The 17,500-nt window shown below is 36.8% G+C and overlaps 2 protein-coding genes across 2 annotated transcripts in view; both read right to left on the bottom strand.

Moving 5' to 3' along the window:
- Positions 1–3,300: 3,300 nt before the first annotated feature.
- On the bottom strand, positions 3,301–7,895 carry LOC144436730 (uncharacterized). Its single transcript, XM_078125582.1, has 6 exons — positions 7,829–7,895; positions 7,076–7,214; positions 6,313–6,460; positions 5,721–5,923; positions 4,839–4,999; positions 3,301–3,931 (listed from the first exon to the last, which is right to left on the bottom strand). Exons 1-5 carry the CDS (start codon positions 7,857–7,859, stop codon positions 4,852–4,854), a joined length of 669 nt encoding a protein of 222 aa, XP_077981708.1. The 5' UTR covers positions 7,860–7,895; the 3' UTR covers positions 3,301–3,931; positions 4,839–4,851.
- Positions 7,896–10,479: 2,584 nt separating this feature from the next.
- Positions 10,480–17,500, bottom strand: part of LOC144436836 (semaphorin-5A-like) — an 8,101-nt gene continuing 1,080 nt past the window's right edge. The window contains exons 2-6 of the mRNA XM_078125695.1: positions 12,808–12,934; positions 11,933–12,121; positions 11,429–11,602; positions 10,646–10,819; positions 10,480–10,493 (exon numbers count right to left, since the gene is read on the bottom strand). Coding sequence (XP_077981821.1) covers positions 10,480–10,493; positions 10,646–10,819; positions 11,429–11,602; positions 11,933–12,121; positions 12,808–12,934 — 678 coding nt within the window. The remainder of the gene's footprint in view (positions 10,494–10,645; positions 10,820–11,428; positions 11,603–11,932; positions 12,122–12,807; positions 12,935–17,500) is intronic.

Below are 17,500 nucleotides of genomic sequence, written 5' to 3'. Positions count from 1 at the left end.
TACATACACATATGCACACGTTCGTACGCATGCACGCACACACACAGACACATGCATGCATACACCCATACATACATACATACATACATACATACATACATACATACATACATACATACATACACACATACACACATACACACACATACATACATACATACATACATACATACACACACACATACACACACACACATACATACATACATACATACATACATACATACATACATACATACATACATACATACATACACACACACACACATACATACATACATACATACATACATACATACATACATACATACATACATACTACACTGAGCTCTATGGTTCGTCTGACCTTTATTGAATACCAATACCTTTCAAATGTTCTTTTTACATCACACAAATGACACAATCCTGTATGCCAAGTTCTAACACAATAACTGTTAAACCCCATCTACTTTAAACTTAGACAATGATGTTATAATGTCTTCAATAAAACTGACTTAGTCATGACGTTAAAGGATGACGTCATCTTTCAGTTGATTTAATCCAAACCAAATATCAGTGAAATTATCACGAGATTTGCTAAGAACTTCATTGCATTCCCTGTAAATGATCACCCCAAACCACCTCTTTAAAGTTACACCTGCAACGTTGTTTGAAACTGTTGTATTACATATAACGCACCCTGAACAATATTGACTCACTAGTGGGTAGACAAATGTAGTTATACACAATGGCATAGTATGGTACAATACATTTAAATCCAATTCAACCAGCACCCTCAATGCAATCAGAATGCCGACCAATCACTGTACTACTTAGAGGAAAAAATCGACCTCTTATGAACGTGTACAAGGTCTAATCACTGGCATTTTAACAACTTTCAGTGAATATATCTTTGGTTCATCAAACATATAATATATTATAATACACCAGTTACAGTAATTTTAACGGTAAACACTCACCAACAACACCTTTAGGCCCAGACAGACAACACGTTTTGTATACGTAATTTTCAAGACAAATTAAAGAGACAAAGAATATTCGTGATGTCATCACTCGAGTGCAAATCAAATACAGTAGCGCTTCTGTACAAGATTTTCAGTTAGCGAGGTATTATTTTACAACCAAAAATCGTACTGCCGGCGGGTTGGGGGGGGGCATATTTTTGGCATACCAGACACGTGCACGCGGCGTATACTGTAAAATGTTGTTGCCTCTAATTTACTTCCTTGGACATCATAGAGTAGTGGAAAACCCAGGCCAAATATTTGCACAGAACATAAGAAATATATGTAAATTAATAACAGTAATAAATAAATATGTACTAAGTGCAGAAATAAGCCTGACTGAATTTTTCTTTTCAATTTTTCTCAAGTTTATCAATGATACGTTTAACTTAATTTTAACTGAAATGACATCTCCAGACATACGATATTAATGTACATATTGTCTTAACACCCATGTCAGCCATCGCTATAAAAGATATTCGTTTCTCTAACTAGGTGTTTGGTGACATGTATAAACAGCGTTATGTCTGAACCCAAACACAGTAATTACAAATTCATAACATTGTTATTTCTCCTCCAAGGCTTGTCCTAAGCCGTATGAATAAAGAAAAGACACGTTATTAAGACCTAAAAAAATTGTGCGGTTCCGATCATGCTCAATTTTAGAATAGGAGGGGTAGGTAGATTTTTTATTTTATTTTATTATATTTTTTTTTTCATGTGTGAGTGTCGAGTTCAGGTAGTTATGTTTTCCGTTGTTTTCCATAATTATGGCCTCTATGTTATTTGTTTCTTCCTATCAGATGTACAGCCATTTACAAATTGGAAGAACAGTTCTATATTGTCTCTGTAAGTTAATGTCAGTTTTCGAATCCACTATTTCTGACGAGACTTAACAATTTTTGCGATTTTATTTTTTTTCTCGAATACGTAAAATAAAAGGTTTAAGGTCGGCATTGAAAAAATAGTTGGGGTTGGGTAACCGGAACCAAACATTTTTTTTCTTTTAGACCTAATATCTTATCAAGTTTACATATCAACCCAGAAACTCGGATTGAAGAAAGAGTTTAAGAAATACGAGTGAAAATAAATTGCCATATTTGTAAATATAGAAATATTGTTTTGTGAAAAAAATTATCATAATCTTTATCAAACGATAATATAATGACGTCAAATAATCAAGCGTAACTTCTAATATATTGAAACAACAATCAAAATATGAGTACAGTGTCAAAAAGTAAATCTGAAATTTAAATCTCAAAACGAAACCGTCAAACAGTCTCAACTCTAATGTTCTGTACACAACTAAAGTTGCATAGTGCTAGTAATGTTCGAGCATTTGTAAATATCACTGTAACAATTCTTTGTAAATCCGTTTGCATATCTTCTTCCATTCTTACTATAGACCCAAAGTGGCACAAGCTGAGTGTACAAGTTAATTGTACTCGGATGGAAATAATTTGATGTTATTCCTCAATATTTCAACCAAGGAAAATTGAAAGGGCCCGCCACTACTAGTCGGTAGACGAGTAATGGAATACCCTTTTAGGTAACAGGCATTTTCCGACTGTATGAAGACACGCACACTGGGGAATTATTAGTACATGCAAAATGTTAAATATAGCTCTTCAAGTATAATTTATGAACAAATGGGAAAAATAACCTCAATTTGGAACGTCACATTTCGAGTACCACAGAACTAGTGAAGTAGACAAGGGTTGCTGTGACTTAGAAGGATCAGGATATCTAATTGAATGTTATTACCCAATATTTTTTCATCGTTCAGCCAAGGAAAAAATATACGAGTAGTGACAACCCTTAGGTCACGAGTATTTTTCAGTTGAATGATGAAATATCTTAGAGAATAACATAATTATCCCAGCGTCAGTAATATCAAAGAAAAATGGGAGAAAGTAATGGCAATGTTGAACGTTTTGACTCATAATGATTTCGAACACAGCAGAACCAGTGACGTCGACACGCGTTGTCGTGACGTTGTACGACCAAAGTCTATATTCCATAACTTGGTTAGTGCATGGTATAATTAATGTTTTAAGTTAAAAAACAATAAAAATGACTTGTGCATAGTATTATTGCCGCGATTAAACTTCACTCTGTCGATGTACACCTTCTATATGGTATATATATATATATATATATATATATATATATATATATATATATATATATATATATATATATATATATATATATATATATATATATATATATATATATATATATATATATATATACATTCATTGAATTGTGTATGTATTATGCATAAAGACCATATTTTACTTCTGGCAATAAAAAGTGGCTTCGACGTTTTTACAACCTACTTGAGTGAATAAAATAGTACACATGTCTTTTAATTTACCCTCCACCATAACGTATAGACTCAGCTTATGCCCGTTTTAAAGCTATGTCGTGAAATATTGAATAAAACTTTCCAATAGGCTAATTTCATTTTTTTTTCAAGTAAACCCCAGACACGCTCTTTTGTTCTCTACTCTAGTGTGAATCATGTGATAACTACATCACAAGTCAACTGTGCGATTTTCCATTCAGATAGGAATTTGAACGCATACGTGTCGGCGCTGGTGTGTGTGTGGTTTTTTTCCACTCAACGTTCTTCTGAAACATCAGTGTCGCCATTCCACACCGCTCTGCATTTTGGTAATAATAACATACGTCCCATGTGCGATTCATGCGAGAGGAAAATCACCCAGCTTCAATTCGCGAATACTATATGTCGATACGGATTTCGTTTCCAATAGTGTTTTTGACGAATTAAGAGTGAATAAACTTGTCGTGCAACAAATTAATAGTGATGTACTGTGATATCAGATAGCTCGCGTACGTTGTTCTTAAATATCAGGTATCACATCTCCAGGTTTGTTCAGTGATATGTCAATTATATTAACCTAGAAATAAAAGCACATTTGTAATGTTAAATTTTTATTTACCAAATGAAAAAAATAACTCAACAAACAAGATACAACATTAATCTCTCTCCCTCTCCCTCTCCCTCTCTCTCTCTCCCTCCCCCCCCCCCCCACAGGAAAAATGAGTACAGAGTTGTGTGAATGCTGTTTTAAGTTATAACCATGGCAATTTGAAGAAAATAATTGTAAAAATGATAGAATAGTGTGGGTGTTGTTGACTCCCCTTGTACGTTGTAATTGTCGGGATGTAGAACTACTACAGTACATCATCCATACTTGCTGTTCAAACAAAATAACTTGGCTTGTGCACGGTCGAATGATGTTTACTTTTGACAACCAAAACATCACAAGTAAAGATTATTTTCTTCACTTATTACACAAAATATGGCTTCGAACAATGCATAGTATTCTAAGGTTTTCGGGCAGTATTATCGATTTGGAACTAAACAGTTATTAAATGTTTTGCCATAGTCTAGAGGCTATCCGTGGCTTTGAATCTCTAGATAGGTCAACGAGGTCATGAGGTGAAATTGCAAATTCAAACGAAACCACCTATACTCAGTCATTAACATCGTATATCTTTGTTAATCAATCACAGAATTATGCCTAATAAGAAGTTCGTGTTTTATTGGGGTATATTTGTCAGCTCGCGGGATGTTACTTATTGTTTACATCAGTCTAACAGTTGGGGTTTACTAATTTGCATAAATTTGCATTCGGTTCGTGATTTGTTGTTGAGATATAGACGAAGTATTGCCGAACGATCTTGATATTTGAAACAATAGATAACCTCTAGGCAACCTTTGTCATAACACACTAGCACGATCAAAACCCCATAATGAGCCCTCCTTCCCAAGGAATTTATCAAGAAAGTTATATTACTTACCCCTTTGCTAGGTTTACAGATCCTTCAGCCAGTACCAAATGGTACCGGTGAAAGATTCACATCTGGGAATGCACATATACGGAGCTGGCTGAGCCCCTTCATAGTCTTCTAATCTCGTATCTTCATTCTGTAATATCATACCCTGTGGGCCATCACCAGTACTGTATATTGATGAAAATCAATGTTAAACAACGTAAAAACTCTGAACGGTTTTGATGAAGAAAAACTGTCCACCAATTTTGTTAGCCCAATTACTTAAAGTCATAGCTGGTTTGTACTTGATGTAATAGCAAACATGTATAAACACTATGGGGGGTAGAGTAAAGGAACATTAAAGGAGATAGGAGAAAGATGTACATAGGAGAAAAAAAATATGTTTGAGACTAGGAAATCAAACAGTAAGGTATGCAGCAATATGTAGTCATGTCATCTTTGTCTATCTATCTATCTATCTATATATCTATCTATCTATCTATCTATCTATCTGTCTATCTATCTATCTATCTATCTATCTATCTATCTATATCTATCTATCTATCTATCTATCTAGATCTATATAGTATCTATCTATCTATATATTTGTCTGTTTGTATGTCTGTCTATCTATCTATCTATCTATCTATCTATCTATCTATCTATCTATCTATCTATCTACCTACCTACCTACCTACCTACCTATCTATCTATCTATCTATCTATCTATCTATCTGTTTAGCAAGCTATCTATCTGTTTAACTGTTCGTCTGTTTGTCTGTCTGCCTGTCACAGAAGGCAAGCAGACAGGCAGACATACAGACAAATAGACAGACAGACAGACAGACAGACAGACAGACAGACAGACAGACAGACAGACAGACAGACAGATCTACAGACGTAACTTACTAAACACTCATAGAAAACAGGCATCCGTAGCTGTTGCCAGTGTCTTTACATACATGTGGAACTCCGTTTTCCAAAGAACCATTGCTGGGAAAGCTCTCCACTAGTGTACTCTCTACTCCATCGGACGATCCAACAAGATCTGTTGACTTACTGACTTCATATATCCCACCATTCTTACCAAATACGCCAGCTTCTATGCGAATCTGTATTGGGAAATAACAAAAGAACACTTCATTGCCTCCTATTATTGTTGTTGTTGTTGTATTTTATTTATTAACGTGTCCTATGTGGACTTAAAGTATACATTTGTTTATATGATCTGGTACAATTGTTCTTAAAACTTGCCACATCCAGCCCCTTGGGCTTATAAGACACAAATCCAATTTGTTGCAAAATAAATAAATAAATACATAAAGAAAGAAAAACTTTTTTTTCAAGTGTGAGGAGTATATCTTACAAATTATACATTTTCTCCTTTCTCTTATTATAAGCATCAAAGATAAAGATATTATTAACTATAAAATAGTTGGTTTACTATAAAACAATAGTTTTTTTACGAATTAATCATCGGTATATTTAGTTATGTTAAAACCTTGACATTGTTTTCTCCAGAGTTCTCGCTGATATCATTGGCATGATTCAGAATAGAATGATCAGCAGTCACTGATGGAGAATCCTTGTTGCGCCTTCCCATTTCGGTTGCAGTCCATCCACTGTTGGATTTAGCAGTTAGGAGCAACCTAAAGATAAAGAGGTATAAGACTTCTAGTTACAACCATTGCAGCCCTTACTTGCCATTGACAAGTAGTGGACAATTGACATAGTAGTTTTAGGTGTCGCTAATTGAGACTAATCGGTATATGACAAACAAAAAATAAAATAGTCCTGATAAATAGATGTATTGTATACACTTAGCATTTCTGTAAAATCGCGCCAAATTTAATATAAGGTATCTGATATCAGCTCTGTTTTTTTAGACTGATTATCCCCCCCCCCCGTCTCGTAACGAATAAAGGCCGCCCCCTAGCGGTAAATCCTTGTCCAGATTGAAGGAAACGGGAATCAATAGTTGTAAAAATCATAAATGAGTTCAAAAAAGGCATCGTCATCCGTGAACGACACCGAATGGTCGGTCATCAAGGGTAAAGACGTATTCAGTGAGTGTAAAAGAATGCGTGAGAAGACGAAACAACACAAGCTTAGAATTAAGATGAAAAAAACCCACACAAATTACGATCATAAAATTACTATTACGTCACATACATACATTTTATTATGTTGAGGTTCTATGCTGCATACGGTTGCAATAATCTGCCTGTTTTGCGGTCATTCCCACCACCAGGTGAAATACTTACGTCCATCCTCCACCGTCTCGATTCATGTCACAGTACACATTGATAAGAGTGGTTTCACTGGAGCTCGGTTTAATAGTGTAAACACCATCCTGAAGTGTTTCATCTGGCCCAGCGTTCTTCTTGCGTTGATTACAACTCGCTGAAAGGAAGATTTGAATTATTTTTGTAATAATTCTCGCATTATGCACGGCTTTGACAAAAGACAATTCGTAGCCTGTATCATCACAAATAATTTGTGACAATAGGCCAGAATGCTCTGTTGGTGAAATTACGTATACATTGAAGCCAGTTTCAACTAAATTCACCTACACAGCGCGTCACGAATGTATTTTTTCGTCTTGAATCACTTATTGATGAGGATGAGGACAAATTAGATATAACGTTTTCAAATAAAAACAACACACAAATAATTGTGACACAGTGTTACCTCTGACCTCATTGAAGTCTGGGTCATTTTGGTAAACATCCCATGAATATTTAAAAAGTCATTATTATCACCAATGTCCTCAGAATGCAAGCTTTCAAGTTCATACCGTTTCATATAATTATTTTTTCCAATTAAGGGGTACATCATGAATGATAGCTATTGCTCACAACCAACAATGTGTACAGGAACACAAATCTATGGTTTTACCCATACACGAAGCATTCGGTTTACGTCTGGTTAATACACAGTGTGTAAGAGTATCTGACATCAGTTGAATTTGTATAATCTTTTTGTTTTTGACTTTTCTTTCGCATAATTTATCTTACCTGGTACACATGGATTGAGTTCACATGCCATCGTTTGACTGCGATCACTGTCACTACAATCATTTCCTCCATTGCTTGCTGAACGGACACGCTTTCTTGTACGTGTTCGTTCTCCAGTACCGCATGTGACTGAACACGAATCCCAAGGTGTCCACTTCCCCCAACGACAGTCGACTGTATTAAAACGATACCACTTTCCCGTTAGAGAAACAGCAAATCCATGTCATATCGAAAGTGTTTGTATTCAACGACATGCAAGGAGGTGAACTGTACTTGACATTGAACACCACTGAGCAACCCTGTATATATGTATTACAGTTGGATGTGTTGTAGATGAATGGATGAACGGTGAAAGATAATTGGAAGGAAGGATGGATGGATGGATGGATGGATGGATGAATGAACGGATGGATGGATGGATGGATGGATGGATAGATGGATGGATGGATGGATGGATGGATGGATGGATATATAGATGGGTGGATGGATGAGTGGATGGATGGATGGATGGATGGATGGATGGATGGATGGATAGATAGATGGATGGATAGATGGATGGATGGATGGATGGATGGATGGATATATAGATGGGTGGATGGATGAGTGGATGGATGGATGGATGGATGGATGGATAGATAGATGGATGGATAGATGGATGGATGGATGGATGGATGGATGGATGGATATATAGATGGGTGGATGGATGAGTGGATGGATAGATCGATGGATGGATGGATAGATAGATGGATAGATAGATGGATGGACAGATGGATGGATGGATGGATAGATGGATGGATGGATGGATAGATAGATGGATGGATGGATGGATATATAGATGGATGGATGGATAGATCGATGGATGGATGGATAGATCGATGGATGGATGGATAGATAGATGGATGGATAGATGGATGGATGGATGGATGGATGGATGGATATATAGATGGGTGGATGGATGGATGGATGGATAGATCGATGGATGGATGGATAGATCGATGGATGGATGGATGGATGGATAGATCGATGGATGGATGGATAGATCGATGGATGGATGGATAGATCGATGGATGGATGGATAGATCGATGGATGGATGGATGGATGGATAGATCGATGGATGGATGGATAGATCGATGGATGGATGGATAGATCGATGGATGGATGGATAGATCGATGGATGGATGGATAGATCGATGGATGGATGGATGGATGGATGGATACAGTTGTAGTACTAAATGTATAATAAAAAGTGGATTGGAAACTGTCCTATGCATAAACGTGTTATACCTTTGCATGTCACCCCAACATCGTCTGAATGTGTACAGTCAGTAGTGGAACGCCATCCTTGATGATGACAACGAGCTAATGACCACTCATCACCATCGCATTCCACGGATCCCAACATTATTGGTTTCCCGGTGACTGCTGGAGCATTTGCTGACTCTGTGAGATGATCAAAGGTAAGCCAGGTAAAAATGATCAAGGGTTAAGACAAGGTCAGAATGGTCAAGGGTAAAGACAATGTCAGAATGGTCAAGGTTAAAGGCAAGGCCAGAATGGCCAAGAGTAAAGACAAGGCCAGAATGGTCAATGGTAAAGACAATGTAAGAATGGTCAAGAGTAAAAACAAGGTCAGAATCGTCAAGAGTAAAGTCAAGGTCAGAATGGTCAAGAGAAAAGACAAGGTCAACATAGTCAATGGTAAAGACAAGGTCAGAATGGTCAAGAGTAAAGTGAAGTTCAGAATGGTCAAGGCTAAAAACAAGGTCAGAATAGTCAAGAGTAAAGACAAGGTAAGAATGGTCAAGGCTAAAGACAAGGCCAGAATAGTCAAGGGTAAAGACAATGTCAGAATAGTCAAGGTTAAAGGCAAGGTCAGAATTGTCAAGGCTAAAAACAAGGTCAGAATGGTCAAGAGTAAAAACAAGGTCAGAATGGTCAAGGCTAAAGACAAGGCCAGAATTGTCAAGGCTAAAAACAAGGTCAGAATGGTCAAGAGTAAAAACAAGGTCAGAATGGTCAAGAGTAAAGACAAGGTCAAGGGTAAATACATGGTCAGAGTGGTCAAGGATAAAGACGGGTAGGAATGGTCAACGGTAAACACAAGGTCAGAATAGTCAAGGGTAAAGACAAGGTCAGAATAGTCAATAGTAAAGACAAGGTCAGAATAGTCAATGGTAGAGACAAGGTCAGAATAGTCAATAGTAAAGACAAGGTCAGAATAGTCAATGGTAGAGACAAGGTCAGTATGGTCAATGGTAAAGACAAGGTCAGAATAGTCAATGGTAGAGACAAGGTCAGTATGGTCAATGGTAAAGACAAGGTCAGAATAGTCAATGGTAGAGACAAGGTCAGAATAGTCAATAGTAAAGACAAGGTCAGAATAGTCAATGGTAGAGACAAGGTCAGTATGGTCAATGGTAAAGACAAGGTCAGAATAGTCAAGGGTAAAGACAAGGTCAGAATAGTCAATAGTAAAGACAAGGTCAGAATAGTCAATGGTAGAGACAAGGTCAGTATGGTCAATGGTAAAGACAAACACTTGTCAAGAAAGTAAAAATAATAGATACTTTGTATCCACATGCTATTTTTAGGATGTGTTTTGTAAGGCGAAATAAAAAAAAAAAACTGTGTGTTTCCGACCGACACTAGTTTAAGCTCCCGACCCTAAACATATTGAAATTGACTCTCTGAGCGTTGATATCATCACTGTATTCTGGATGCATTCCCTACTCCCTCGGCGTTGTGTGTATAACGGCGAAAAAAAAAGACGTAAACAGGATGACAAAACAAAAGTTGAAAGATGATCCTGAACTTACCTGAGTAGTTACCGCCTAGGAATCCCATCTGACGGCAAGCTACATTAGCTTCTTTTATAGTCCATGTATTTGTCGACTGGCTGCAGATAGTGCCCCATTCTTTCTCTATGTTATCGTATATCTCCAGAGTACCTTTACCATAGCTATCGGAACCACTATATATTCGTATAGGCACTGTAGAGTGGATTAGAAGCCATAGGTAATTAAATTAATCGTCTGTAAGAGATATTCACTTTCTGAGGGGTGGTGGTGGTGGTGGTGGTGGTGGGGGGGGGTTATGACTCAAAATGGCAGGGGTACATCTCGAACATAATCAAATGCCTACCACTCTCCGCAATTGATTCATTGCCTGGTTGGTTGGTTGGTTGGTTCAGATTATCATACGATTTATCGATAGTATGTATGATTTCATTTTATCTTAGTCTGTATTCAGACTCAGGTTATATTTTGTTGTATTCCTAAAAAAAATTCTGAAATGTGTTTTATTCAAATACTAATTGTGTGCAAATATACAACCTATAACATACAATCTAATAGTCACTCACTCACTCACTCACTCACTCACTCACTCACTCACTGATGAGGATTCGAATACATAAAATATAATCTATCTAGCGTCGTCTTGACTTCATGGAACGTCCCGTGCACACCATGTTTAATTCTAATAATTTCAGCGGTAACCAATAGTATTAAAGATAAATTACAAAAAAGTGAAGACGACTGTTGATAAAATTACGATATCAATATGGAAAATGAAAGAAATAGCGATAAAATATGACGTACCATCGCAGTCACGTGAATTACATGGTTTGTCGTTTTCAGACACTGATCCAGTGCATCCTTTATCTACATCGGCTGTTCCATTATTCAGACATGCACGGTTTCGAGATCTGGTTCCTTCACCACATGACGTATAGCCTGGTGAACAAGGACTCCAAGCATACCACATTGACCACTCTGTCAATCAAGAGAACGGTACAGTTACAACAACTGGGAACATGTATGTATGTATGTATGTATGTATACATGTATGTATGTATGTATGTATGTATGTATGTATGTATGTATGTATGTATGTATGTATGTATGTGTGTATGTGTGTGTGTATGTATGTATGTATGTATGTATGTATGTATGTATGTATGTATGTATGTATGTATCAATATTATTATCCATATAATTATATGGATTCTGAATTATGTAAGAGAGGGGTGGTTAGCTTATTGATGAGTAGAGAGGTGGATAGATAGATTGAGCGGCAACAGAAACTGAAATGTACCAACTTACGGGGACAGGGAGTTGTGGCACACAGCTCGGCATCTCTATCATAGATCCCATTATCATGTTTACAGTATTTCCCACCGTAGTCTGAAGGTGCTGGGTTATCACAGTTTCTTCGGCGATAACGGACGCCTCTGCCGCAAGTTACCGAACACTCTTCCCATGCTCCCCACGTACCCCACTCACCGTGGATAACTACAAAGAAGTCAATATATTTCCAGTATTAAAAGTGACACTATGTTTAAATTACACCGTAAATAGAAAAAACAAACAGTTTCTTTAGAAACGTATATAAGGCCTATGAAAATAATGTGTGGTTCCGGTGACATTCAATTTTAGAATAGGTGGGGTTGGTAGATTTTTTTTTTTCATGTGTTAGTGTCTAGTTCAGGTTTTCCATTGTTTTCCATATGGTCTCTGTGTTGTTTATTTCATCCTAACAGATGTACAGCCATTACAGATTGGAAGAACAGTTTTTTAGAGTGTCTTTTTAAGTTGATGGTAGTTTCCGATTCCACTATTTGTCGTGAGACTTCACAATATGTGCGATTTTTTTTTTCTTTGAATACGCAAATAAAGTTGAGGATCGGCAGTGAAAAGCTAGGTGGGGTTGGGTAACCAGAAGCAAACAATTATTTTTTTTAGGCCTAAGGCAGATATTTATCATCATCATCATCATCATCATCATCATCATCATCATCATCATCAACAACAACAACAACAACAACAACAACAACAACAACAACAACAACAACAACAACAACAACAACAACTATCTATTTATCTATCTATTAGTTATTAATTAGTTAATTAAAATATCTTGGTAAATTAATTAATTAATCAATGCGTTTATGTACTGTCAAACTAACTGCGACACTTACCCGGGTCTTCACAACTTGGTCCCATCCATTCACCATACACACAGAAACAGATGAAATTGCCGTCACAAGTGTCTTGACACGTGCCGTTGTTTTGACAGCGATCTTTTGCACACATGCCGAGAGCTTCCTGTAACCATAACAGTGAGTGAAATGATTAAAAGAAAATTACCAAGTGAACGATAGATATTTCACAGTGAAGCAGTCATAATGTAGAGTACCGTGCGTGTGTGTGTGTGGGGGGGGGAGGGGGGAGTTTGTGTATGTATGCGTGCGTGCGTGTGTGTGTGTGTATATATATATATATGTGTGTGTGTGTGTGTGTGTGTGTGTGTGTGTGTGTGTGTGTGGACACTACTGCGACCAAAACACGCCTCGAATACAAGTTTGTAAGTCTGACTAGAGTAGTCATTGACATTTCAGAAGAAGTAACTATAAAGTGTACTCGATGAACTCATAATAGTGTGTGTTTTTTTCTTTATATGAGAACAAAAGTCATATTTGTTAAGGAATAGTATCAAATAAATGTCACATATTTGTTTCCATGGAGATGAAACAACACTGGAGACGAATAATGACTGTAATTTCCAGTTTACGCTACAATGACTTTGTACAGTATTATACTGAAGATCAGTCAATTGAAACAGAATGTGTAGCAATTAAGAAAATTAAAAAAAAGTGGGGAAGATTAATAGGAGATAAAATGTTTGTTTTTTTGGCAATGTTTTTATTATAATATAGTAGACGGTGATACTATTGGAATTCCTGCTGTACAATGAATGCTTTCACCATCATATTCTACATCAAACGACATCGTGTAGATCTAGACTAAGTGTCAATGTACAGAAGGAGATACAAAACGGCCAGGGTCATCAAACTTTCAAATGGTTGTTGAATAAAGTTTACACCACAATTTTATACACTTTCTCATAGGTCTTGTTCTCCTTCATGTTGCCTTTTGTCTTTGTCAGTTTCGGACAGTGAAAGCGATGATTTTGTTACGATAAGAAATTTTTTCATAACCCCCCCCCCCCTCCCCCCAAGTTACTCAGTGTAACAGGACTAACTGTTGCCCGATTGTTACTTTATTTAGTGTATTCGAGTTGGCCTGGGTAAGTACTTATTAACCCCCCCCCCCACTTTAAGTCAAGTTTTGTAACGTTTGAACTTGTACTACCTGTACGTAAATACCCTATTGAGTAACACCATGGGGGGTGAGGGGGTGGAGAGTGAGAAGACCATTTCACACACTGTAAACATCATAACGGGAAGTGGCTTTGAAGATTCCACTAAAACCTGTCACTTTTCTGGAAACAGCAGTGAGAGTGACAGGCATTCTATACTTACATTCATTTGAATCTACGTTAAAAGCTCATAATCAGGGACAAACAAGGGTATAACAATAACAACATATAGAACAAATTAAGACCTTTATAGGAAAATCAAGCTGTTTTATAGGAGGAAAACTCGAGTTGACAGTGTACCTTTGTAAACACATGTAAAATTAAACTTTTATTTGAAACTATTGGATGCAATGACGTCATTTTCCGGTTTTTAGGAAACGACTGTGGCACGGCTATCATGTGTACGTAAGTTTAAATATCACAGACGAGTCACATCATATATTTATCTATTTTATTCATTTATCGGATAGCCAACGGGAGCTAGTCCCATTTATAGGCTCCTTTGGTTCAGTGTTAGTGCAGGAGGAAACCGGAGTACCCTGGGAAAACTTGCGTTGTACGGTCGAGTCAAACTGAACGACATGCACTCTTCGTACTTACAGCATGGTACATTTTAATCAAGCCAAGTCGACACAACGTTCGAACCCAGGCTGCAGAGGTAAGAGGCGTACGAGCTAACCCCTCGGCCACCGACAACCCTAGTATGCCAATGCAAGTGGACACACTAAGTACAAAATATTGACAGTCATAACAAATGTTGATAACGAAAGCCATATACATTGTAATATTTATTTTTTTTGGAGGATTTTCTAACCATAAAATTAATTCCATAGTATTCAAAAACAAAAATGGTCTTTAGACCTACTAAAAGATATTGTGTGGTTCTGATTACGCTCAATTTTAGAATAGGTGAGTTAGGTCAAGTTCTTTTTCTTTTTTCTGGCTAGTTCAGGTACTTATGTTTTCTGTTGCTTTCCAAATGTTTATTTCTTCCTATCAGATATACAGCCAATATAGATTAGAAGAACAGTTTTATATTGTATTTTTAAGTTTAAGTTGTTGTCAGTTTCCGCATCCACTATATTTCGGGCGTTTTTACTTCACATTTTTCGATATTTTATTATTTTTTCGGGAATATGTAAAAAATGAAGTTTCATGTCTACAGTGAAAATCTATAGTGGGTTCGGGTAATCGAAACCAAAATGTTTAGGTCTTATTCGAAACACATTTTGAAGAAAAACAATTCTCAAGGGTAGACATTTACTGACTCAGAGATAGGATATAGTCTTTCTATTTGCACCAACGCTATTATAAAATAAAAACGATGAAATTTAAGGCACACTTGAAAAATTGACACTTTTTATTTTAGGGAGTATAACAGTAAATAGTCAGCGAGAAAAGAGGGGAGAGAGAGAGAGAGAGAGAGAGAGAGAGAGAGAGAGAGAGAGAGAGAGAGAGAGAGAGAGAGAGAGAGAGAGAGAGAGAGAGAGAGAGAGAGAGAGAGAGAGAGAGAGAGGGAGGGAGGGAGGGAGGGAGGGAGGGAGGGAGGGAGGGAGAGAGAGAGAGGGGGGGAGAGATAGAGAGAGAGAGAGAGAGAGAGAGAGAGAGAGAGAGAGAGAGAGAGAGAGAGAGAAAGAGAGAGGAGGAGGGGGGGCACAGGAACGTCGGAAGAGTTTGCAATTTGCATTACTTATGCAGATATAAGCACATAATCACAGTAGGCCAAAATGTAAGATGATTAAAGTGACGAGGTTATGTCAAGTTCAACTTTAACACTCACTTTGTTCAAACGGTATTTTCTTAAACGCTGCATACAACCTAACGGCTAGACCCACCAACAATTGTGTTGTAGTTTTCAAAAGCCATCATAGTTAACCTATAGTTGCAGTTTACCCTCCGTAGGGATTATGAACATTCAGGACAAGAAAAGTATCATTGTTATTATAGCAACGGTAAACAATGGCGACAAAGAAGACATGAGAAACACAATTAATGAAGACATAGGCCTTTTAGCTTTGAGAGTGACTATAGTAAAATATATCATAATGCCTTATGCGTATATGTTTTGTTATTTGTTTGTTTGCTTGTTTATTCATTTATTTATTGACTTATTTTATTTATTCACTGATCTCATGTTAATTATCCTCAGAAGTATCTTGAGTAGTCAGTACTTCCTTCCAAGGAGGCCGAGACTAAAACATTTGCAACAAACACAGATACATTTAAAACTGTCGACAGGCAAGCAATAACAATCCCGTCCCTCCACAGACAGGGAGAGTAAACAGATATAATAATATAGTACAAGTATAACATTCCATATCATGTTATATACTGTCTAGTAAATAACACTTGGAACAGACTCTGGGACCCATCATCAAAATCTATATATATATACATCTGTTAGTTATACGTACGTTAACTGAGAATTTTGACTTCATAGATGACTATGTGTCTGAAATATGTAATGATTTGTATGCATCGTTCTTAGAACATGATATTGGAAAAGATGTGTTTTCGATAACCCGACCAACCCTATCAATCAAACTTCTATAGCGCCTATTTCCAGAGCAACATTCTTCTGTTCAGTAGCGCTGAATGGCTATAAACGCCCACGCACAGGCTTTTGGTGAACAAATAAGTCTTTAGTTTTGTTTTGATCCATGGCCAGGCAGGAGGCTTGGTGAATGTCAAGTGGCAAAGACTTCCATAGTTTGGGGGCGACATATGAGAACGAACAACCTCCATAGGTGACGTGTCTAATTTGTTGTTGCAAGCAGATTCTTGTTTGTAGTGGGTAGAGTGCAACCCTAACCATTTTGAAACATTTAAAACAAAAAAGACGAGAAATTCTTTCTCTTCTTGACGTTCATGCATGTCTGTTTTCTTTTTCCCCGGTGGTGCCTGCACATATTTCGTCAAATTATTAAAGAAGGCGTATCCTCACCGATATTTTGTTTGTTTTGGGGTCGAAGCAATGTTTTTCAAAAATAAAAAATATTCTAAAAGGTAAAGATAAAATAAAATAAAATTAAATTAAATTAAATTAAATTAAATTAAAATAAAATACATAAAATCAAATCACGACCTACTCTATTTTCTGAGGCCCTTTGATAGAAAGCACGTAATTATGTTTCGCCTATTTATAGGTAGATACCAAACATTTCTTAAATAACGGAACATAGCTCCGTTTAAAACATAATTACATAGAACGAATAAGATGGTTACATGTGCCATGATGTCACAACAAAATTTGGAAATACACTATAGACTAAAATGCAGTCAAATGGGAAAATCTAATACTATCCCAGATCCTGAAACTATCAAGCCATCATATATTTTGCAATTGTCACTACAAATAGTTTTATCTAATCTGTTACGAGGAAAGTTGTCTCTGAAGCTTTATCCTTATCAATGAGAGAGAGAGAGAGAGAGAGAGAGAGAGAGAGAGAGAGAGAGAGAGAGAGAGAGAGAGAGAGAGAGAGAGAGAGAGAGAGAGAGAGAGAGAGAGAGAG

The sequence above is a fragment of the Glandiceps talaboti genome, chromosome 6 (assembly GCF_964340395.1).
Source record: "Glandiceps talaboti chromosome 6, keGlaTala1.1, whole genome shotgun sequence".
Classification (NCBI taxonomy): Eukaryota; Metazoa; Hemichordata; class Enteropneusta; family Spengelidae; genus Glandiceps; species Glandiceps talaboti.
The sequence above is the reverse complement of the archived record's forward strand: the minus strand, read 5'-3'. Positions and strand labels throughout refer to the sequence as shown.

What these genes read in the sequence shown, in the direction of transcription:
- LOC144436730 (XM_078125582.1), bottom strand. Translation starts at nt 7,859, where the DNA reads ATGGCATGTGAACTCAATCCATGTGTACCAG. An exon ending in CGAGACGGTGGAGGATGGAC is followed by an intron (nt 6,461 to 7,075) that starts GTAAGTATTTCA and finishes CTTTATCTTTAG; the next exon opens with GTTGCTCCTAACTGCTAAAT. An exon ending in CTGGAGAAAACAATGTCAAG is followed by an intron (nt 5,924 to 6,312) that starts GTTTTAACATAA and finishes TTCCCAATACAG; the next exon opens with ATTCGCATAGAAGCTGGCGT.